Genomic DNA, 25,938 nt, shown 5'->3' with positions numbered 1-25,938 from the left:
AATTTAATGATTATAATAATAGTAATAGTAGTAGTAGTAGTAGTAGTAGTAGTAGTAGTATTAGTAGTAGTAGTAGTAGTAGTAGTAGTAGTAGTAGTATTAATAATAATAATAATAATTATAATAATAATAATAATATTTAATATTTAATAACAATAATAAATCATTACTATTATTATTATAGTATTAGTAGTAGTAGTAGTAGTAGTAGTACTAATAATAATAATAATAATAATAATAATAATAATAATAATAATAATAATAATAATAATAATAATAATAATAATAATAGTAGGAGGCTGTTGCGTTACAGAAGCGGATTCAGAGGTTCTCGACGACGCAAGACATTGGGGCTCGTGCTGCAGCTCATATCTTCACTAGGGTAGGATTTGCTATAGCTAGAGGAGTGGGGGCCCAGATTGTATCACGGCTTCCCACTAATTTATTGTAGGTTGTATGACTTTTGTTTTTGAGATAATAATAATAATAATAATTATAATAATAATGAAATCTGCTCTGCTCTGCTCGGCTCTGCTTTGCTCTGCTTCAATCTGCTCTGCTCTGCTCTGCTTTGCTGAAACCTGCTCTGCTCTGCTCTGCTCTGCTCTGCTCTGCCCTGCCGAGAAGCTCAAAAGAACAGGGCCTTAATGGATTTTTGGACGGCAACCGTTAAGTGGTGGTAAAATCAAATTTTATGAAAAATTTATGGTGTTAAAATAAAAGTTTTTTTTTGGGTAGTGTTAAAAATCATTTTTTCGTTTTTTTATGGTGTTAAAATCTAAAAAATCCTAAAAAAAAAATACAGTCCACATTGTAGAATAGAATGATTTGCTTCTTTGGTTAATCTTACACTAACTTGCACTCACAAGGTCACATAACCAAATTTATATCTGCTACTTAAGGTGCACCATAACTAATGATATTATTCTCCTGCATAAAAGCTCAGCATCACTTTAGTTCTCTAACTAAGGGCATCAATGAGTGTCTAAGCAAAAAATTAATATTAGTGGAGTGAAGCTAACCTTCTATTGCTAAATCTGTCTAAGCTGTGGATCAGAAATCTAAGTTGGCATAATATGATTAATTGTACTTTTTTACCACAACCATTTTTCTCATTATAAGATTTAACCCTGCTTGTTTACTTATATGTTACGTACTATAATGGTTGTGGTCACTAACTTTAATAGTAGAGCAATTTTATTCAGTTTTTTTTTCCTTGTTTTAAATAACATTGGTACAGAAATAGGACGACCAAAAAAATCATATTATTTTTATGCGAAAATAAAAATATTTTATAGTATAGCACAATAAGATTCAAAACTTTATTGAGATAATTATACATTATAAACCCTAGCAGATTTAGCTCCTAATAAATAGTTATAGGCATATTGAAGTTTGTACTCTAGCAGATTCATATTTGGAAGTATTTTTACTGAATATTTCATTTATGTCCTTCAAAGGGGTGGTTTGAATACAAGTCTAAACTTTACAAGTGTAGTCCAAATCAGCTAATTTCAATATAGAATTCTCTCAATAATAATTATCATGAAGGTAGAATATATATAATTTTGACTGGTGAATTTAATCTACCAAGAATTGCATGTGGATTTTTCTATGATACCCTAGGTGAGTATTTCTAGGCAATTAGATATACGTCAAGCCATTAAATCCATGCAAAATGTTTTTTTTATTTTTATTTTATTTTTTTTATTTTTAATGAAAGCAGATCTAACTTAATAAATGCATCTAAAAAGGGTCATAGATAGTATCTTAATAAAATCCAAAAAGACAAAATATACCTTTTCATCAAGTAGATATAAAGTTTGAAAGATTGTTGCTTTAGAATTGGAAGATATCTTTTGTCTTGCATTTTCACCAACCTTAACTTTCACTGTGAAATTCATGGAGCTAGGATTAAGCTCATCAAGATACATGCGTTCTGTTATCATTCTGAACAGGAAAAAAAAAGATCTATGGTTTGATAATATAACTTGTATCTATTATTTATAATAATACTTGAATAAAGCTATAAATTTAGAAAAGCTAAGATTTGTTTTGTCATATGTGTAGTGTCTTGATTAGGATGAAAAACAATTATTAGCTAACTAATAATTATACTAAGCACAAATATTTCAAAATTTCTTTTATATTATTATTTATAATCCTATATTTACCTAAGTAAGTATAAGGGTTTTTTTTTTTTTTTTTTTTTTTTTTTTTTTTTTTTTTTTTTTTTTTTTTTCTTCTTCTGTGAACTACAAGAACCATATTTACATGCATGAGATGTATGATGTGTGAAATGTATCAATAAGAACAATTAAAGAATAATTAGATATCTTACCTTGTAACTTTCTATCAATACAATGAGGTTTTGTTTAGATTTGTTGGAGATATTTTGAATGAGTTTTTGTTGTTTATAGTAGGTTTATGTTGAGTAAAAGAGTGTAAGTGGTAATGGACTTGATGTCTTTATATAGTGCAAAAAATAGGTTCATGAAAAAAAAGGAAGTCTTAGCTTTATGAATAGTAGTAAAATTATTTTAATATTTATTGATTGGTAAAGATTGAATTGAGTATAAAATAATTAAAATAAATTATTATGTGGTAAAGATTGTACTCAAGAGAAGGTTCATGATACAAGATTTTTGTAATTATAGTTAGTGGCAAAATTACTCAGATGTTATTGATAAACTACAAATAAATTTGTCGTAGGTGTAGTTGTTTTTTTTTTTTTTTTTTTTTTATCTATTATTCTAATATTCATTTTTCTGTTGAAGAAAGATAAGAATGGTATGGAATTTTAGTCTAATATGTTAACCATTAATATTTCCATAATAGTACATGAGCCCATACTTTCTTTACTTTAAGTTTTCCTAATTTCACAAGCAAAGTACTATGCATCTCTATTACTGTTTTCCTTTTTTTTTTTTTTTTTGGCTGCACATTACCTACTACATTCCTTTAACACCTCATACTTTTACAATGAGATTATTTCTAAAGTTTCAGTTTGTTTTTATGTATTTTGAGTAAAGAAATAAGGTCAAAAACAGATGTCTTGCTAAAGAAGGAAAGAAAGATAAATTTTTTTTATCTTTTTTCTCTTAAAAAAAAGTACGTTCATCCTTTCTTTTTTTTTTTCATTCCCGGTTTCTTTTTAAAAAGAAATAATTCTTTTATCCTGTACTATAGCAACTGTAGAAGATTGACGGTGATTTTACTTTTTATTATCTTGTTCTTTTTCTTTTTTATTTTATCTTCCAATTTTGTTGTTATGTTTTAGAATTAAGTGGAGCTATTTTTCTATATACTATTTTTTTTTAAAAAAAAACTTACGTAGTAAATATTTCCAGGCTAGTTAAAAAAATAGAATAAATGATTTTTTTTTTTTAAAAGAAACAATTCCTTTTTTTGTATTATAGTAATTACAAAGGATTGACAGCTAAAATTTATTTTTATCTTGTTCTTTTTGTTTTTTATTTTACATTCCGATTTTATTGTAGCGTTTTAGAATTCAGTGGGAGCTATTTTTCTTTTTATTATTTTTTAAGAAAGGGTACATGGTAATTATCTCTGGTTTACTAAATAAAAAAAAATTATAGATTCCTTTTTCTTTTTTCCTAAAATATCGTAACATTTACAAATGTATGTAAATTTTAAGTTTTTTATATGCATAACAATGACATGAATTTTAAAGGAATAAAATTCCGATACACTTATCAATAGTACTTAATCATTGAATTAAATTGTTACTAATCTTATTCTATAAAAAAAAGAAGTCCAAATTACTTATTGTTTATAGATAATCAAATTACTAATAAAAAAGAAATCCAAATTACTAATCAAATTGAATATATAGCATGAAACAAATAATTTATAATCCATGTCAAACAATAATTTTATTTATACTTATTGTAAAAGTAATAAATGTAGATGGAAATAGTACCTATTAAACTGAGACTCTATCCTTGTTGCTCTATTTTTCATCTACTGAATTGGAAAACCTATAGAAAGAAATCCAAAAACCTTTTAATCAGTTCAACTTATATTATGGAGTTTATATGTTTAAATTTTAGATGTCAAATTTTAATCTGAGAAAAGATAACTTTAAAAGATTTAAGAAGATATACTTACAAAATTTCAGGCAATGATGTCTATATATAAATAACAACTTGCTGTGATTATCAAAAAATATGTAATGATACGATATCTATTGTAACTTATTTTCATTAATATTGATCACTTATATAACAAAGTTCAAAAACTAATATCGTACCCAGAACATAAAACAAAATCTTTAATGTTACGTGCTAAATTATTTGTGAGTACCTTAAAATATCATAAGATACTACATTTTTAATTGAGTTTAGATGATACCCTTTAGGTGGTTTCGTGGTATATACCTCAACATTTTCAGCCTTTTTAGCCCGAGATAGTGCCACATACAACTGACCATGTGAAAAGCATGGCCGAGGAAGATATATTGATACTCGATTCAATGTTTGCCCTTGTGACTTATTAATTGTCATGGCAAAACATAGTTTAATTGGAAATTGCTTCCTTTTAAAAGCAAAGGGATAGTTGCTATTTGCCGAAGCTGAGGTCGCAAATTTGCTTGATGCACAAAAACAGGTGTACCCTTGTATTGTCCAATAGAGATCTCAAGACAACAACGTTGGGTAGAAAGGTCTTACAAACTAATCTTGTACCATTACAGAGTCCTTCAGAAGGCATTATGTTGTGTAGCAAAATTACTGGACAATTCTTCTTAAGGACAAGCTCTTGGGGACTCATTCCTCCTGGACAAAGTTTATTTATAAACTCTGTTGTATAGATGTTGCATGTATCATTGAGCATTACATCAAAACTTTTGTAAGTTACTGATTCTCTTAGAAATTGATCTATTAAGACTATATTCACTAAATCAACATCGTCATTCATTGGTGTTAAGATTGCTCTATTTGCAAAGATATCTAATGTTATTGTTCCCTTTTCAACTTCTGGAAATGTTGCATTTACAATCTTCAAAACGGGATCTTCTTCCATAAGCAAGTGTTGAATCATTCCGTCGGGTAGTCTGACATAATCGCTCTCATTTCTTTGTAATTCACCATTACCAAGAGACAGCAAGAGTAAACTAAATGTTGGGTCTTCACGAGCTCTCTGATTTTCTGTTAGTTTAAATCTTGTCAGAGCTGTCCAGATGTACGAAGTCACTATGCTTGTTTCAACAGCTTGTCTCTTTGACTTGTGAGGTACAACTGGTAGAACTTGTCTAAAATCTCCGCCAAGAATAACGAGCTTGTCACCAAAAAGCGCCATATTTTCACATAAATCTTGGAGCAACAAATCAAGAGCATGTAAATTTGCCTTGTTGGCCATATAAGCTTCACCCCAGATAATTAGAGCTGTCTCTTTTATCAAATATGCCAAACTACCTTGTTTAGGCACATCACATGTCAAAGAGTTCTCATGGTCAACCGGTATTTTGAATCTTGAATGAGCTGTTCTCCCTGAAGGAAGATTTGATGCCGCTATTCCGAATGTTGCAGTTGGGAGTACAATTTTATTCATCATACGAACTTTTGCATATAAGCAATTGTATAAAAAGGTTTTCCCAGTTCCACCCGGTCCATCAATAAAAAAAGTACCTCCTTTTCCTTCATGTATGTGTCTCATTATACACTAGAATGCTTTGAATTGAGCTGTGTTCAAACGTTCATTTGAATTTATGAATTCCTCAAGAACAGTTGTATCTAGAGCATCTGCTATATCTCTTGTTTTTCTGAATTCATCAGCAACGGTATAGCTCTAATGATCTAGGCCAAAACTTTTAAGCGATTTACCCATTGATTTGAGATGTTGTTCCAACACACTAACAGTTAGCTGCTTGATTTTATTAGTATCACCCTTAAATTTGTGATTGAAATCTTCTAACAGTGTTGTGTAATACTTGTTCCATAAAGCAGATGGATCACTTGGTTGGTAGAAGATCAGCAATGTTGCAAAAAGCCTTCGCAAAGCATTTGGTAATTGTACTTCAGAAGCTTCGGCTAAGCATATAGATTCATATACAGCTTAGTAAATTTCCCTTAGCAATTTAATTCATATATATTGAACTAAATTTCCCTTAGTAAGGCTATTGAGTTATTTTATACAACTTTTCTATTTTAGAAGCATCTTTACTTATCAAACTTTAAAAAATTAGACAATAATATACTCAACTCAAATAATTGTGTACATAAGCTGCTGTATTTTTATTTGGTTTACCTGTTCATCTTGTACATTTTTTTTTTTGGAAAAATTGTTCTATCGCTTATTATATATGCAATTTAATGAAATGTTAAAGGATTTACATAAATCAATCACAGTTCACATAAATCAATCAGAAATCGCTTTAAATGGCTTAACAATTCCAAGATTTATTGTCTTCTCATAGATTTACCTCTTGTTAAAGGACTTTGAGTAAAGTTTTTTAAATATATATGGGTGCCTTTTTTCATATATATCTGCTGTATAGGTGCCTTATTTCATGGTTCATTATGCATTATTTAGTTTTTGTGTCCTGTAAGCTTTTTTTTCCCATCAGAGAATCTGGACAGAATGTTAATGAGCTTTTTCTTGTGTTGCAGTTCACATGGCTAAAATTTGTCGTTAATTTCATTTCAAATCTTTGCATTTTCTTGTTTTTGAATATTTTCCAATTATTTTATAAACGAATATCGGTATCTTGGGAAATCTGAGTTTTATTAACGCTATATAAGTTATAATTTATATTAGAATTCTATTTAGATTTTGAGCTATATATAATGAGTTAGATTAAGGAATACAAATAATAACATGTTTGTATTTTTGTAATTCATAGTAATGCAAACAGAAATTTTTTTAAACGTATAGTTCTTTTATTAAATCAATTTCAAAAACTATGATACAAGGAGATAATATAATCGAAAATATCACTCAAATTACATCAAATTCTATAGAATTCTAGTTATTGAATTTTGGACTGGAGGGAGTTCTACACAAAAAAATTCAGTAATGAAACTTTAATTCAAATATTACTCTTTATTCAATTGAAAACAATGAAGCCAACTATATTTAGTAGGTGGCAACTCCATTTCTTTTACATAAACACCAACTCCACTTAGTTAAATGAAGGAGTTGAGTGTTATATAGGTGTCTAATTGCCAATAAATATATTGAATTCTTTATTGACATTACACCAAAATGATTATCATGAAACTCTTATACAAATATGTTCCGCACACAGTGAATTCAATCAATGGCTACATATTTGTATTAAAGAATTATTTTTAGGAATACATTAGCACCAACTATGATGCCGATTCCCTATATTAATTAGCACTAACTTTGATGCCAAATGTAGATTTATTGTCTATTTGTATTGGTATTTTGAAATAAGCTGGAATTGATTTTTGATTGATAAGAGGAAGCCAAGGGCTTTTGGTTCTTTGACTTGATTTTGGAGGCATTTTTTTATTTAGTTAATGAGAAGAAGATGTATATGGAGCTAGATTAGGTGATGAGAAGAAGATGTACATAGGTTTCTGTGAGGTATTAAAAAATAAAAATATGGGTTTAAATCAAATAATGAGCAGAAGAAGTATACAAGCCTAAACTATGTAATTGGTTGGTATATATAGCAAGGAATGTATTTATAGTAAAAAAAAATATAACTATGGTTTAAACCACGTAGTTGGTTAGTGTAAAAATCTTGTTGTAAAAATCTAGCTGCGTTTGTATAGTAAAAACATGGGTATATGTTATAAGTATCCAATAAAATGATCTGTCAAAAAATTAAGTATTATACAAAACATACATATATCTGACAGCATTAAAAGAAGGTAATTTAAATGTTACTTTTCATTGCATTGTCACAGTCTAAATAGGATGATTTTAATCATACACTGACCTATGTTTTAAGATTTATTATAATCTGAGCGCTTTTATCATTGACCTATGCTTTAAGATTTATTACAATCTGAGCACTTTTATCATTAACTGATGTATAAGCATGCAACTCTGACAATGTACAACACCATAATTACTGTCAAAGATTCCAAAATACAGTATATTCATGACTCTATTTACACCACACAAGCACACATTATACCAAACATACTGTTAAAAAACAAAACAATATAATAGAAACACAACAATATATATTTGATTATATAGAATCAGTCATTGAAAAACAATCAGAAACACACACCAATCCCTGATCATCACACTTTCTTTGATTATGTGTAAAAGCTCCCTGATATATATATTTTTTATTACTATCATATCCAAATGAAAATACTTTCATAAAGCAAAACAATATCCAAAAAACCAACAGAAGCACTTTTAAAAAGGTTTTCAATTAAGTTTCTCATGAACTAATCTTGAAATATAATAGAAATAATTACCCATAGTATTCCCACAGTGTACTTGAGAATTCCGCCAGCGATTCTCCTGCTTCCTATGCTTAATGGAATTGGATCTGTGCATAATAAATTACATATATAAGTAAGAAATAACCTATAACACAAGTTAGCTTAACATAGAGACTTACAGTGCGTCACATTCTTGTATAGACACTTGTGAGGAACATCGAGTGATTGTTTCCAATTTGTACACCCCTCGATTTGAGTGTTCGAAGGTGCTTCTAAATGACGCTTCATTATGTATATATCGTCAAGGTCCCTTTTAAGAATAAAAATATATCTTTTATTTTTATTGTGACACTCTCAAACGTAAATTAACAATAATAATTGCAAAAACTTGTAAACAAAAGATCAATTGAATTTAAAATATACAATATCATAACATAGCAAATCAGTTTTTAAAAAGAACAAATATACATGGTAGATTAAATTTACTTGAAAAGTGTTTCTGTCTTCATATAGACCAATAATTTTATATATTTACAACAGAACAAGCCATGCCAATAATCTTTTACATACATAGTACAAAACATCAATAACTAATAAAAGGCCTAATTTTTATTTTAATCTAGTTATATAGACAAAACAGATTCTATATCTACCAAAGCCAGATTACAACAATAATTAGATCAGCTAAATTTTGGTCTTTTAACAATAGTCTCGAGATCTGGTAGACCACTAACCAAGCGTGTACCAGTTTTAGGAACACCAGAACTTGAACTATCTCCCCTACCCCCCGATCTTCGCTTAAATAAAACGGTACCAGATGTAGTGTCTAATTTTTTATTACTGTCAATCTCAGGTTTGCCACTCTTAATTTTGTCTGCATCTAAATCTGCGTGCAGATGGTGAGATTGTTTAACTCGACATTTCTTTAATAGCATAAAATTATCACGAACCAAAGAACACCTTTTATTGCTAGCCAATGCCGCATCATAATTAACATCTATAATTTCGAAATCATATTGTAGGAACAGGAAATTGATCGTTCTCCTTGCTAAATTCTGTTCAGCCTCATTCAATTGAGGAGAAGGTTGCTCAAACAAACATTCTATTGTACCACCATGATGACGATATTCTACAACAACCCAAGATATATAACCTAATTCTCTGTCCCCAAACACTCTCTATAGGAGTTACAATAGCACCTGTCTTGAGAATAATAGTTTGAAGTAGCTCAATAAAATCTATCACTATGGATTCGCTATTCCCAAGAGGTCCTACATCCATAACTTGTTTTTCATCAAGTTCTTCCTTAAGAGGAACAATGCAACCCATCTCAAGAAGTTTACGCTTGTATAACTTTTCACACGTGCGATACATCTTAACTTTACCATAACGACATCATCAACCGTAAATTTATAATATGTCATCAATTCAAGTACACTCTTCTATTGTATCAGCTTCATCGCCAATGAAGAAAAATTCTTTAGAACTGTCATATGACTTAATCGATAAAGATGCACTATTCTTGGTTCCATCTACATAGGCATACACCGGATTTTGAAGATGGAGATGATCAGTGATCCGTTCTATCAAGGAATGAAATCTAATAGTTATCCTCATTGATTTAGAATCCATAACCTGTATTTAGGAAACGATGTACTTATCAATCCATTTGAGCTAAAAGAATCTTCCTACTAAACAAGATTAAGTACACTTACTAACAAATGTGTCACAACTTAAAAGCCCAAAGCAAAATGTAACATAGGATCTATTGCATTAAATGTAAGCTACATCACTTAACACATAAATCTAAACAAGGAAGGAGCAGAATAAGGCAGTAACCTGGCAAAAGGTATCAGTGAAGGGGTAACCTAAAGACAACCTTATTAATTGATTTCGTTAGAATATGATGATTTAACAAACAAATAACTTTATTAGATTAGATCATCATATCAAATTTAAGGTGTATCTATTGTTATATATGTAATAAAAGTTGTCTACCAACCAATCTTAAAAAATCAAGTTAAGCATATCCTAATTCCCTTATAAAAAAACAAAAAGTTGTAAAATAAAAAAGTTATAATTATCTAACAAATAAATAACTTTATTAGATCATCATATTCTACTATATATGATCATCTCATCTAATCATAATATTGTACTTTAATACAAACATACAAGGTTTTGTATAGCAAGGACAACCTTCAGGTAAAGGTAATAAAAAGTTGGGCTGATAAAATATGGATCCACATGATGAAAATGGAAATGGTAGTGGATCAGCGAAAACTTTCCTCCACATCCACCTCCTCCAACAGAGATTTCTCTAAAAGTAGTACCAATTAAGGTTGAACCAGATCTACCTTAAGAAGAAATGTGTCCCTATGGCTAGATACGACCATCCTAATAGAATTTAGATACTAACGGGTGATATGCACGACCATGATAAATTACATTCAAAGGTCACTTAACTCTATTTAATATGGGGAAATCCAAGTTTGTCACTATGATAAACTTGAAAATATATTACCGGGTGTTTTAGTCATTTTTCCTTTAAAATAAATCCCTCTTGCCATGTTCAAGAAAAGAAGCTTCATGCCTGCTTCAATACAGATTGGAGCAAGAAGATGAACAAGCTCACGAGCACCGTTAATGGTGAAATCAATAAAGGAAGAGGGTATTTGATTACTTATTGTATAAGTGGAAATACTTATTATAACTAATTTGCTAATGGCTATAACATAATAGCCTTAGTATAACTAATTGTCCGTAAATTATTATAATAAGGTGATAATGATAATTGTATTTAAATTATACCTTATTCTATTATAATTATAATTATCACCATTAGCGAATTAGTCATAATATCCTTATTAATAATTAGCCTTATTAATTGAATTGATTTTGGTAAAAATGTTAATACCTTATTATTATTGTATCAATTTTAACTATTATAATTATAATCCATCGTATGCATAATTAGTCATAGTATGACAGGATTTGCCTTCACATGTTTAGCCATTAGCAAATTAGTCATAAATTTTAAGATAATAATTAGTCATAAATTCAATTTCATCAAGTGAAAAGCGAAGTAACCATATCAATAAATAAATTCACAATAATCTTAATTAATGTACTCCATCATCAAAAGCTATTAATTAATTGCTAATAAGTCAAACATAAGTCAATCCCAGTAAAATAAATAATCAAAAAAATACCTCATCAAATCAATCTAATATATACACACAATCGAGATCGTGACAATACTACACTTGCTTTAAACACTTACGTTCACATCAAATCCAAATGAAACACAACAAATCTAAGCAAAAATTCATGAAATAAAGTACATCTACATCTAATTGAACAGAAAAAACATGAGCAAAAGTAGGTGAATAAAACTGCTTTCAACTGATCATAACATTCCTAAGACGCCAATTCAGCTAAACTTGCAGAAATATGGTACTGAAAGAAGCTTTCAAGATAGACTCTAATCAAATTAAGCCAACAATTCCAGAAAAGCAATAATCAAATCCATTACTTAATACTGCCTTACTCTATCCATGCATTCCACTTCCAAGATGAAACAAGCGTGAGCTAGCATACTACAAGTATGTTGGTAATTAGTACTGAAGCAAAGTCATCCAATTCCAGAGAATCGACAATCCAGTTCAAATAGTACCTCACTTCAATCTAGCATTCAAAACCAATAAATCAAAATATTCTTCTCACCAACATTCTCATCCTTATTCATTTCAACTACAATATTCTGCCGACACATATTGTATCCACAACACCTCATCCTATTAAACTGCAGGAATGTTCACAAACATCCAAAATAAAATCCAATATCCCTTTTAAATCTGCAGAATTATACTCAAATATCCAAAATAAGTCCAAACTCTTATGAAATTGCAAGAATTTTAGTATACATCCAAATACTCCTACAAAATTGCAGGTATATTCTTAATTATTCAAAATACATCCAATATATGCATATTCAAGTATCAAATCTCAGTCATTCCACGAATATACTATGTTCAATAACTAAACAAACAACATTAAGCACTCATTTAGCGGTTGTTAGCTCGAATCTCAGTTATTCTTCCATATCTCAGTATATAGAGCAGCAAAATCAAAGATAAATTCAAATAACAAATACAAATTGAATTAAATCTTTCAGGTCAAAATCAATTCAGAAAATGAGTGCTTCCCATACCAATTAGCTGATTTCAACTCCGTCATTCGAGCACCATATGGCTCCGATTTTCCCTAATAAGCGTAAGTCCTATAATCCTTATAATTATAACCACCTCCCAAATTAGACCTACTTCCCCCAAAACCAAGAATATTGATGATTTAAGACCCTGAGGAGGAGAAATGCAACCCATTTTCTAAATCAAAGACCCTAAAACTCAAGATTTTACCACGAACTTTCTGAAATATTTGGAAATTACTACAGTAACAAAATTTAGACCGTAAAAAAAAATACAAAAATCACAATTTTATCAACAAAATCCATCACAATCTCTGATTATGAATATAACCCATCAAAATAATCAGAACTTAAAACCAAAAAAGAGTCTGAAATTATCTCAGTAGTCGAATTTGAGAAAATTACTCCATAAGATCGACCAAAATAATTAAAGATATACCTTAGATTTTCGAATTGATATTAGATGATTATTAGGTATCTGTACTTGATCGATGAAAACAGTCTATAAACCTCTCGTTTATCAGCTTTTATCTTGCTCTAAGCTGATCTTGTTACTAAATATAATCCTCTACATCAGAGAGACAGACTGACAGACATGTGATTGAAATAAACAAGAAACTAATAACAAAGACAGTAGCACCGTGAAAAAGTGTGAGCACATGAAAATGCATGACTAAATTTCTTGAGCAACGTTTGCTGCAATATAAGGCAATTGGGTTAACAGAACAGTAAACACAAATGGAATTAAAGTATCGTAACATCAACAGTGTTCAAAATTAGAGTGCCATGACACCATCCATCATAGAATGAAAATAGATTGGTAGTTGTAATATCAACACTGGTAGTTGAAAATTAAACGACACCTATTATATTATATCATTCTAGTAAGTATTTACCACTCCTTAAAGAATAAGGAAAAGAGAGAAAAGGAATTTGTATTCTCTATTAACAAAACAATCAAAATATCTATTTCAATCCAACTACAAATTTCAGAAACCATAATTATTTCATTGATATCATAATTATCATTCAAAAAACACTACAAAATTCGACGATTTACACAACTTGCGATCTATTTAACCTCCTACCAATATCTAAATAGCAAACTGCAAAACCTCCAAACCACCTCCAAAATAGTCAAGTCCTAGCTTCCTATATATAACATTCAAAATACAAAATACATTTCTTCCTTCAAAAAACTATAATCAGAACCCTTACTATGCTTTTCACTACCACAACACACCACTTATCCAAAATAGTTCACCGACCCCTACAAATTGCCCACTTGTTATACTTCATTAGAACCGAATCAAGTTCCTCCTTTTCTTTCTTCTTATCCTCTTCTAATCTTTTAAACTATGAACTACCTTCATTAGTGACCTGCTCCACCCAATTTAGGTATCTAACAAGGCCTTCCACGGTTCCACCACAATAGGTGCTTGGTCAATTGCACACTCCATTTGCTGCATTTTTCAACACCAAATCACTCAACCTTCTTCTGATTAATCTCTTTCTCTATCCCCAAAATTCCCAGTTTCAGGACCTCCATGATACGCTTAGGAACTCTACAAAAACTTTTATAATGCGCAATTGCAGATTCAATTTCCTTTGCGTTTTCCATCCCTATATATTATGAACAACTACATACGGAACGGATCCTATAATACAATGAAAACAAATAAGTTTTTATAATTATTAAACCTAACTGCCTATATCAAGAGAATAGATATTCTTATACTAACACAATAAAAGGAAATGTGTGTCATTTTAAGATATTTTGAGACTTTGTAAAAACATATCTATATAAATGCCCATTCCAACCTAAATCCTTGATCCTTCCTTTTAAACACTTAGCATAGCCCTGGGCTTTCCTTTTAAACACATAGCTTTTTATCCAACAAAAGAAACACACATCCCTATAGCTAAGCACAACTTTCGAACCCTCCTACTCACCTGTAACACATATTGTCTAAAACCACTCATTTACAATCAACACCACTTCAAATAACTAGAATTAACACAAAATAGCAATAAAAATCCAGCACTCAAAGGAAGATAATAGAAATAGGCAATCAGTGAAGCAAGTACCTTGAAAACAGGTACACCCAGCTCAATTATAGGCTTACAGCTTCACCCGAGACACCCTGCTCAATTTCTAGCCTTGACAAACTGATCCAAGTTGCAAAGTTCAATATACACGCGAAATATTTCTGCAAAGAGAAAGCTACTGAACTGTTAAAGTTTTTACCGGGAATATAAAATTAAGCATGCACATCATAATGTACTTTCCTTTCCAAGTTTATCCAACAAATTACATGTTTAAACCAAGAAACTCGTCTATCCTTCTAAATCATAGATAAAGATATCCAGGAAAAAAAAAGCCATACAATCCAATTTATAGTAGAGGGGAAAGAAAAGCTTTTAAAAAAAAAACAAGCTAGCAATACTGTCATATGTGAGTGGCCAACAATAGAAGAGTCTAAACACAATTATCTATATTACAGTTATGTGACAAATGGAGAAACACCAATATCCATTTTTAAAACAATTAATTAGATTTGTCCATCTATAAAGGTGGAATTCACCATCTCTTGCATATTGCTGAACTGCGCGTTTTTGTTGAGGCTCTCAGTAAGAAAATGGGCAAAGAAAAAGCCTCAATGGTATTGCAAAATTTGCGTACTGTCAATGTAGGTGGATCATCTACCCCGTTAACAATATCAAGAAAGCTACAAGAGTTGAATTATAAAGCCGACCAGTTTATGGAGATAGGAGAAGAAGCTAGATTAGAAGTTCTGAAGGCAATGTCGGATGTAGAACAGACGAAAACAAGCCTTACAATGACAGAAATGAGGTGGGTTATAGCCAAGAAACTCGAGGATACTACTAAGATGACTGAATCTGTTACATTAGCTGAGATCAAAGCTTGATCGAGCAATGAAAGCAGAGCATTCGATTATTACAATAATTAACAAAAACCAAAGAGAAATAGTCTGTCAGTTAAAGAGTATTCTACAGTGACTGACAAGGCTAAAAGGGCTAAAAACCTATTTAAAAGAAGAGAACAGATCGATGCTTTCAGAAGGATTGGAGAAGCATCTAAGAAGAAACTAAGTAAGATGAAATTCGGAGACTCTTTACCTGCACACCCTCGAAAAAGATTCTAGGCTACTCAATTCAAATGATTATGAGTATTCAAGAAATATAAATGATCAATGTAAGCAGGCTGCTAGGCCTGCTACGACTTCAATAATAGACATTTTGAGCAGGAATCTTGTTCTGATGGATGATTTAAAGGTTGGCAGGCAGAAAGGAAGTGTTGGTGATGGCAGGGGAGGGAGCGGGGGAAGAAGGCAAAAGGTGTCATTGAATCAGATGTTATGACGATATAGAGGAGAATCAACTCCACCACCTAAGAGAAGAGAAAAAGATGGCAATGAAGCAAATAATTTCTTTGCAACTAAAATTTATCACACAACACTAACAATGTTCACGAAAAAAAGATCTATCAAGAAAAAAAACCTCAAAGGTTACCTTTTCGACTGACATATCAAGGCTGTAATCATCAGCTCAAGTCACTTTCACACAACTAAACCCAAAAAAATTCCTCATTCTGTTCTCTATAGAATTTACTTGTCTACTACAAAGCCAAGTTTAGTTCAAAAGAATATTCGGCACATTGCACACGCCATAGGGCTATACAAAATACATAAGTGATCCTACATTTGCAGTCAGGTTGTACATCCAAAATTACAATTTGTTCTAATACCTCTACTGCACTCTCTTTCACATGCGAGTTCTGACCAAATCAGAGACACAATCAATGTCAAGTAGTACAAAGACAGCTCAAATTTAGAGAATTGTACACAATAACAGTAAATTAGATAAGGGATAGAATAAAACATAATAAGGGCATAGAGCACCACAAACAACATCCACAATTTATAGGAATCTCATTACATATAACCAGTTGATTAAAAATTTCATTATTACATCATACAGCATTGAAATATTTACAAATAAGGGAAAGAAGCAGGATATACAGATGAAATGTTCTTGTTGTTCTCTCATTGAACAACTCCTCTAGCAGTACTTCATGTTGATAGGATTTCCATGTGCAACATGGGTGTTGTGAACTAAACATGCTGGTTTGCACAAGCATAAAATTGAAACAAAGCACTACCAATACCACGTCAGCTTCAAATAGCAAGCAGGACTTTGCAATTCGAATAGTACAAGAGTGAAATCAAAAATCATAAGAGAAATATTGTAATTCGAAGGAAGCAAGAGGGAAACAGCTCTTAGCTTCTAACCATGCTTCTTGGGGAAGATCCTTATAGGAAATAGCCTTAATTACATTCCTAACCTATGTGCAAAGTATAGGCTGAGTTGGGATTAACTCAAGATAAACAAGTTAACGAGGTGAGCTTTTGTTATGAGTGGGTGCAAATTTACTTGCTCTTGATTTCCACTCCTCATTTTCCTACCTAACAAAGACGTGAGTAACTATACTAACTACAATATTCACCTTGTTTAAATAGACACCACACTACAAACAAGTGCACTCTCATTAAGCATAACATATTAGCTAAAACTCCACAACTACGGTCTGTATTCCTCAGTATTCACGATTAAAGGTTACGAGTTCAAATTTTCCCTGTCCTCCTCAACCCTCAACTAATTAATAATTTAAAATAAATTATAATTTTACAAACAAACAAGAAAATAATAATTATAAAAGAAAAAATAATAAATTAAAACAGATATTAAATGAAATTCAAAATTAATATGTGTAGACACCTAAAAATGTCTCCCCAAAACCAAACCCGATGATGAACAACCTTTCACCACCATTATTGGTCGGGTTGAGTATTTAATATTTGGAGTGATTAAATCCTTGTTTCTATTCAATACATTTCATAAACCGATTTCCTAGCTGATTTCCCTACACCATAACTTGTTTTCCTCTTTTCGTGTCCACATCACAAAACCGAGAGAAACTGATTTTGTGGCACTATAATTTTGATCCAATTATTATTTGGTTGGATAGGCCTTGAAATAAGATTTCCAACAATATATCATAAGCCCAATTCCGATTTAAAACGAAGAAGATATGAGCAAAATACTAAACTCGGCCCAAAAATACCGACACCCTTTCACTAAAACGGCCATATTTTAAAATCTACAAATGATTTTGACCTGATTCCAATTGGGTTGGAAATTAGACTTGATAAGATTTCCAATGATATATTATATGCCTTATTCCAAGTTACGGATCAAAAGTTATTATAGTTTTAAAAACGCGTAAAAAAACTAGAATTACCACGCAGCAGCTAAAATGCCGTGACGCGGCAAAGGGTGAGGTGGCGCGGTGCTTATTTCCGTGACACGGTACACTACACCGTGTCACGGTGCTTTTTTTGTGTTTTTTCCTCCTTTGCTCACGCATTTCGAATAAAAAAGTAAACCGTGACACGGCGCCACGTGCCGCGCCACGGTGGAGTTTTTGCCGCGTCACGGCATTTTCTGCCGTGTCACAAAGTACACCGTGACACGGCGCCACGTGCCGCGCCGCGGTGGACTTTTCCGCATCACGGCATTTTCTGTCGTGTCACTGTACATGTGCCGTGTCACAGGAAATTCCCGTGTTTTCCCCGTGTGTCAGACTTCACGCGTTTTATCTTTTAGGCCTGTTTCTGTCCCGTGTCACACCAAATTACCCCGCGTCACACCAAATTATACTGTGTCACGGCATATTTTGCCGTGTCGCGGCAACATGCTGACGTGTAGCGGCAACCTTTTTTAGGGTTTTTATCTTTTTAAGGTTCCGTGTGTTCCCTCAGCTCATTTTCTCTATAAATACCCCTCTCCTTTCTACAGTTCGGGGCACCAAATCACTCTTTTCCTATCTTCTACACCAAATCATTCTCTTCCTCTCTTCTACACCAAATCATTCTCTTTTCCTCTCTTCTACACCAAAAATCATTCTCTTCTCTCTCATATTCTAAACCTTAAACCTATATTCCTATTTAGATTATTCCTTCTTTAAGCACTCCAAGGAATCCATACTTAACCCGAGGTTCTGTCCTTAAACCAAGACGTGAAAGGTATAATTGACTGAGGGTTTGGACCAAATCAACTCTACTTTTAATTTAATTTAATTTAATTTAATTTAATTTCCATTTGATTTATATTTTTATTAAAGTTACTAACAATTTATTCATGATGTAGCAATTTAAAGGAATGCGCGGAATGTGAGTAATTAATTAATTTAATTACTTATTTTATTCTTGTTGCTAGTATCATGATTAGGTTTATTACATTTGATTTGACTAACAATTTGTTGTTGAATTGCTTTCAATATTAATGTTTATTCTATTGTTATTTATGATCACCATATTTCATGTTAAAGGGAATATGTAATTGGAAATCACGCCTAATAAGATAATTTGGACGACCGGTTTATGTTCCTTTTTAATCTTGTTATTAAATAAAGTGATCACAAATATTTTAGAATTATATGTTGCATTAATATTCAACCAATTTAGCGTAATAATAGTTTGGAGAGAATTGAATCTTTGTTTGCATGCCTTTGAGATCGCAGGAATCACTTTTCACTGTAAGAATCGAGTAGAGGCCAATACGGGCGAACGTGACTCCATGACTCACTTCGTACCATCATCCCCGATCCTCCTTTTGTGGTTTTGAACCATATGGAGTTAGTAATCTCATGGATTATGAATTGGGTGTAACCTTCACGGGTCAATCGTTGTTGCCTTTGGTTGTCCCTCAATCGTGGTTGCCTTTTATGATCCGTGAATGGTTTACAAGTTCTTTAAAAACTTGTTGGCGGCTCCCTACTTTCCTTGTCCCTAATCGTATAAGTCAATTCCTACTTCCTATGAGTGCCGAGCATATTCACAACATGCTTAACGTAGGCGCACTTCAAACGACGCCTACAATATGCAAAGAAGGAAATAATATATACCAGTAACAGCAAGGCGATTTCAAGAGCTTTCTCTTCTTTAAAAGTAACAAATGCACTCTTTGAGTTAACTGATTACCCAAAAATTAATGGAGTTAAACAAGAAATACCCATTAACTAATTAATTAATTGGTAAATGTCCAAATTTAGAAGAGTAACAACAAACCACTGGATCTCAATGTATTGAATTTCACCAGAAAATGAGAAGAAATCATAAATTTCTCTCAGTTGCTAGATCTGACAGGTTTCCAACTTTAACTTTTGTAGTCTAAAAAAAAGCAAAATTTAATTAAAAAAATTCAAATATAATACTAAATAAATGAAAGAATTAGCAAAATAAAAATGGGTTCTGTTTGAATTTCGTGATACCTACATTATTAGCAAACAAAAGGGATTTTGATCTGCAACATAGAAGTTTTTTTTCGAATAATTTTCTCTCTCTCCTGATGGTCACAGCATATACACCCAGCTCGCTAACACCTTCACCAAAGACAAAGCGATCAACTGCATGCAATGTAGAACACAATTATCAGAAGCAATTCAAAAATTTCCAAACAACAACACAAATCCAGACGCTTGTAAAACAACCAACACAAATTAGGATTAAGATATTATATCCTAAAATCTCCACTTGGAATCCTTTTAATTTGAACAACTAAAAAAAGAATAAAATGAACAAAGACCTTAAGATCGAAGTAGCTAAACCCAACTTAGAACCAACACCCAAAGAATCGACATTCAAAAATCAAATTATAAGCTCAATCCAAAAAATCAAACAAATCTACACTCTTTATAAAGTCACTTCATCTACAGCCAAGACAAGACTTACCAAACGAAGCTCGGAAAAAGCTTCAATGGAGAACAAATTAAACAAACAAAAAAGAAAGAGAAAAGAAGAAGGAAAGACAAACCAAGTACAAAGAAAGAGAAAAAAAAGATGGAAAAAATGAGTGATGGATAGTGATTTCAGGGAAAAAGAAGTCGAAAAAAGTAGGACTGTGAGGTGGAACGGAAAAAGTAGGACAGTGAGGTGGAAAGTAACGCAGCTCAACGTGCAATGGCAAGATCGTAAATAAGTTATTAAGGCAAGGGTATTTTCGGCATCACACTGTCCTACTGTTCATAAGGAATAGTTTCGCATATCTTCTCTCTTTTTAAAGAGTGTAGATATAAGATTTAATATTTTTAGCATTTCCCTTAAGAAACGACATCTCTTTACATAATCAATGGCGGGTCTAACATTTTTTCTAGGTGGGTTTAAATAACATAAAAAATTATATTAAAAATTTTCATACATTAACAAATTACGTGATGAAACTACCTATACATTATATTCCACATCGTTGACATATATAAATTTATATGTATTTATATGGAGTAGATGTGAGATTACTCATCATTTTTATATTATCTTTCTCATATTAAATATAGTTGTTACAACATAACGAGTCTTTTTCCAGAATAACTATTTTATCAAAAATATTTAACAAAATATCTATTATGCAAAAGCATTTTCCAAACTAGTTAGCTACTTCGTAAAAACTAACATCTAATCAAACTCACTTACGAAGTATTTAACTTTCTATTTTCTAGTGAACCACTCCTAGGATTGATCATAATAATTAATGTAACACCCTAGAAATTCTTTTCCCTTAAAATACCTGTTTTGCTCCTTTTAAAACTCAAAATAGGAAAATCTAAGACATTACCGCCACCGTGAAAATGGCTAAGGCAACTATCAAAGACACACAGCGGAAGACTACTTTTTAAAAACCATTCAAACAAATTCAACTTAAAATGGTCAACCAAACGAAAGTAAAGTCAAACCAAAGTAAAACGAAGTCAACCTACAACTTGGAACCATTGTAGGCCCTTAACAAAACCGAACCAATTCAAAACCTTTGCGTTAGTCTCACAAACATAATATGATAAAATAATTAAACCAATAAACATATCATAAACTTATGGAAACTAGCATGATTTGCTCTTCATTCATGCCCATCATGAATATGCTTCATCACCTGAAAAGTTTCTCTCTACTTGTTTCCACTACTCTCCATTAAAAAAATGGGTCATCATAGGGCCAAGGTAAAGACAAGGCTAACGAACACACAAACAGCAAAGCTGAGTACATAAGCGTAATTAAACACACACTAACATGCTTTCACCTATCAACGCACAACTTACCTTGTTGCACCTGTTTACAAGAACACAACATACAACATGACTTCTCAATTAAGTAACTAATTGATTTATTTAGCATTGATTACGCATCGAACGGGTTCCCCCCTAACCTGCCCCAATAAAGGGGTACTAACACGGGAGCTAACCGTGCCAGTATAAAATAACCACTCGTAAGTGGCGGAATTCCTGCGCATAATAATAAAAGGAAAATACAGCGTCCTGTATTCCCAGTAGAAGTTATGGTCAAATATAAAGTCGCATAATTCCCCTCATATGTTCATACTCAAGGTATATACGTTCCAAGAGTTTTGGTGCGTAATCTCTTTCACTTTATGTTATTTACATATTATTAAACTTGGTGATGACTCTCAAACCATAACACAATCAAACATTGTAATTATCAAAACAATTAAACATTCCAATTTTAGTGACCACATAATATTTAATGTTGAACCCTTTTTAAATCTACCTCGGTGTCAAAGACACCTTAAACGCGTAATTCGCCACAATTCCTATCCCTCGGTATTAGAAACACCTTAAGTGCACTAAGGCACCAATATATAATTTATTTCTCGTGTACCTAGACACTTACATAGCTCTTTTCCCATGCTTATAGCATCAATAAAAATTATATGAACCATAATAAAATTCCTCTTTAATATTCCAAACTAAATTAAACATTTAGTTTAATTAAACATGCTTTTTAACATGCCAATAATAAAAGTGTGGTTCATATATAACATGACAAAATAATTATTTCCATTCAATAATCCATCACAAATAATCCATGCTTCATAATTCAATCATCAACATCAACCAAATAATAAATTCCAACCAAAAACTATCATGATACTATTTGGAATCAATTATTCAAAGCCTAGCATGTTCCTATATCACCAAATAAATACCAAGTACGCGAACGTACCTTGAATACGATCTTAAAATCGCCACGACTAATAGAAATCACTCACTTGGAAGTCTCCTACAATCCAAAATCACAATATGGCACTAAAATCTACTCCACACAAATTTCCAGCATTATATAATCTTATTAAACCACTCATAATTTAATTAAAACAAGCTGAAAATTAATTTAAAACCACTCATAATTTAATTAAAACAAGCTGAAAATTAATGGGTAGTCAAAATTCCTTCAAGAAACTTAATTTTTTGCTTACTAACAAAATTTCCAGCAATATTAATTCATGAAAACTTGCTGTAATTGTACTTTAAAACCCTCAAATTAAAGGTTTAAACCACCCTAAATCATATTCCTTCAATAATCAATTATTTACAAATCTAGGGTTTCAAATTTGGGGCTTTTTAATTAAAATTAAAATCTGAAAATTAATTTGCACCATACTTAAAATCAATCATCATAAAATCATCACAAAACTCATAATCAATAATTAGATTTAGGATTAAACAAAAGAAATAAAAAAAAGAATAAATTTTTTTTTCGAATGGTGCGCCGGACGGCAGCCACGACACCACAGCCGGCTACTGCTGGTGGTGGCTGGCGGCCCACCGGTGGTGTGGTGGTGGCCGGCGGTGGTGTGTGCAAAAAGGGGAAGGGGAAAAAAAAGAAAAAGAAATAAAGGAGAAGGGAGAGAAAGTTTACCTTAGGTATTCTCCACTCTAGGCAAAGTTTAATTTGCCCAAGTGTTGAATATTTATACCCTTTTTTCTAGAAACCCTTTTTACCTAAAATTTCCTTTTCTATCTTTACTAATCCCTTTCCTAATAATACTTAACTAAACTAGAACTTTCCTAAAATAAATCCCAACTTAATAAAATAATTAATTAAATAAAACTTTCCTTTTATAAAATTTTTCCAAACTTATTTATATAAATAATTAAAATGCCATAAATAATTCATTATTTAAATACCTCACAAAATACTTATTTAAAATAAAATACGTATAAAAATATGGGTTATTATAATTAATCATAGAGTTATATTATACCAATATTGAAGTTCTATCGAGTTCTATGGATGACTAGATAACATCTAATTAATGTGGTAAAAAGATGTTTAACCTAATAAATTCTTTAAGCATATAAGCAATTGGTTGTAGTAGCTTAATATACTTAATATACTTACTTTATTCTCTCCACATCACTTGGAAATTCATTCGAAAATAGGAACTCAAACAATTTGTAATAGATGTCATCTTTAAGATCATTATCTGGCATGAGTTAAACAAATAACTGGCAAAAATTGTTCAAATCTCCCATGATTTCATTACGAAGTGCTTAATTTTAAGTAAATAAAGTGAGAATTAAAGATGTCAAATTATACATAATGATTAAAAACAATATACAAACATGCAGAAAAAGAACAATACACCACAAATACAATCAAGCAATATTATTTAAGTAGATGAAGCTTTAAAACAATCTATACTTCATTGTTTTAAGATTAAAATTAAAGTATTCACCAAAAATATCCTAAATGATATATGTCAAACTCTCAATAAAAAAAAAGTTAATAACATAGCATATTAACAGAGTTCAAAATATTAGATTGCAAGAAAGAACTTACAGTTTACTCTTTAAAAACAGATGAATGTGACTTCACAAGTAGCAGCATTAACATTTAAATTCTCCGATAGTTTTCTGATGATCTAATCACTTTTATGTCGCTTGGTCATCACATCCACAATTTGACGACACATCTTTTGTGTATCAGCATTCAACCCTTTCTTTTTCCTATTCCTCCCCTGAGCAGTTTGGACATAATTACAAAATGTATCATCTTGTTTTACTTTACGAATCCATTCTCCAGTATTTCCAGCATAATTGCCGTACAATAATATGTGTAAAGCTATGATTTCCTTTGAAATCCTACAACAGGATTGAAGACACGAGATCCTTATTCTTGAAAAGTTTTGAAATAATCTCCAACTTCATATCCGTTGGAACATTCCACATCACTCTATAATGTGGTGGAAGAAGATCCTGCAGCAAAGTCAAATATACGACTCATAAGAATTGCATCATCTTGTTGTTTATATCTCCAATCGCTGAAATCACATTTATGTCTATTGAAAAATTTAGCCTGGCAAATGTATTATTCAAAATTTGATGTTATTTTACATAAATACACACAGTACTTGGGTAATATAAATGATCTATATATAATCACAATATTTAGGGTTTAACGTTTGTAAACATATTTTAAATATAATCTAGTAACTTTTAAAAAGACGATCTAATACTCACAAAATATGAGGTAAATTACACACCGATAAATTTTTTAAAAACAGATGAAGACATGTTTACTTGACGAATCCCTTTGAATGTATAGGGACCACACTTCTATTGTTTGAGTTGTATGATGTATGCATGTAAACAGGTGCAAAAAGGTAAGTTATGTGATGCTAGGATGTACGCATGTTAGCATGTTTTGTTTACCTAGTACTCAGCATTGCTGATTGTGTGATTGTATGTTTGTTTGGCCTCGTCTTTATCTTGCCCCTACGACGATCCATTTCAATCAAATGGCGAGTAGTAAGGACAAAGTAAATAGAAGTTTTTCAGGTGATGAAGCATATTCATGTTGGGGCATGAGTGAAAAGCGAATCTTGCTTGACTTATATAAGAATATGATATGTTTTATTTGCTTTAAATATTTGATTTGGGTTTTGAAAGGGTCTACAATGGTTCCAAGTTGTAGGTTGACTTTGTTTGACTTGAGTTTGAATTTACTTTCGTTTGGTTTGACTGTAAAAGTTGTTTTTTTAATGGTTTTTTAAATGAGTTTTTCACTGTGTGTCTTTGATAATTGTCTTAGTCGTTATCATGGTGGTGGTAACACCTTAGAATTTCCTATTTCGTATTTTAAAAAGGGGAAAACAAATATTTTAAAAAAGGAGGAATTTCTAGGGTGTTATAGATTGTGTTCACCTTGTCTCGACGTGGACGAGATTGTGAATGTGAGGTCATTTGAGTAATCCATTTTTAATCGACAAATTTGGGAATAAATCTATCCAATTGACTTAATTTCTATGATTTTTTTATTGAATTTTTAAAATTTTATAACTTATTTTATATAAATTATTATGCAGTCAATTATACGTTATAGAAACTCACCCTCCTTAAATGGGAGAAAAAATTTATCCCTATGGAGGGAAATGTAAGGGATTTATAGTGAAGCTAACAAA

At 31.3% G+C, this 25,938-nt stretch overlaps 1 protein-coding gene across 3 annotated transcripts; it reads right to left on the bottom strand.

The window, feature by feature from the left end:
• Positions 1-4,410: 4,410 nt before the first annotated feature.
• Positions 4,411-20,573, bottom strand: LOC145570397 (ATP-dependent DNA helicase pfh1-like). 3 transcript variants are annotated; one of them, XM_081629465.1, is made up of 6 exons: positions 20,418-20,573; positions 19,958-20,092; positions 14,692-14,813; positions 8,573-8,703; positions 8,427-8,500; positions 4,411-6,050 (listed from the first exon to the last, which is right to left on the bottom strand). In XM_081629465.1, the coding sequence occupies exon 6, from the start codon at positions 5,674-5,676 to the stop codon at positions 4,582-4,584; it is 1,095 nt and encodes a 364-aa protein (XP_081485591.1). In that variant the 5' UTR covers positions 5,677-6,050; positions 8,427-8,500; positions 8,573-8,703; positions 14,692-14,813; positions 19,958-20,092; positions 20,418-20,573; the 3' UTR covers positions 4,411-4,581. The 3 variants fall into 3 exon arrangements, with proteins under 3 accessions (XP_081485591.1, XP_081485590.1, XP_081485588.1); XM_081629464.1 differs by having other exon boundaries at positions 14,692-14,827; positions 19,962-20,092; XM_081629462.1 differs by having other exon boundaries at positions 19,962-20,092.
• Positions 20,574-25,938: the final 5,365 nt, after the last annotated feature.

This window comes from Chenopodium album, chromosome 12 (genome assembly GCF_948465745.1).
Source record: "Chenopodium album chromosome 12, dcCheAlbu1.1, whole genome shotgun sequence".
NCBI lineage: Eukaryota > Viridiplantae > Streptophyta > Magnoliopsida > Caryophyllales > Amaranthaceae > Chenopodium > Chenopodium album.
Note: the sequence above shows the minus strand (reverse complement) of the source record. Positions and strands in the feature narration are given on the sequence as shown.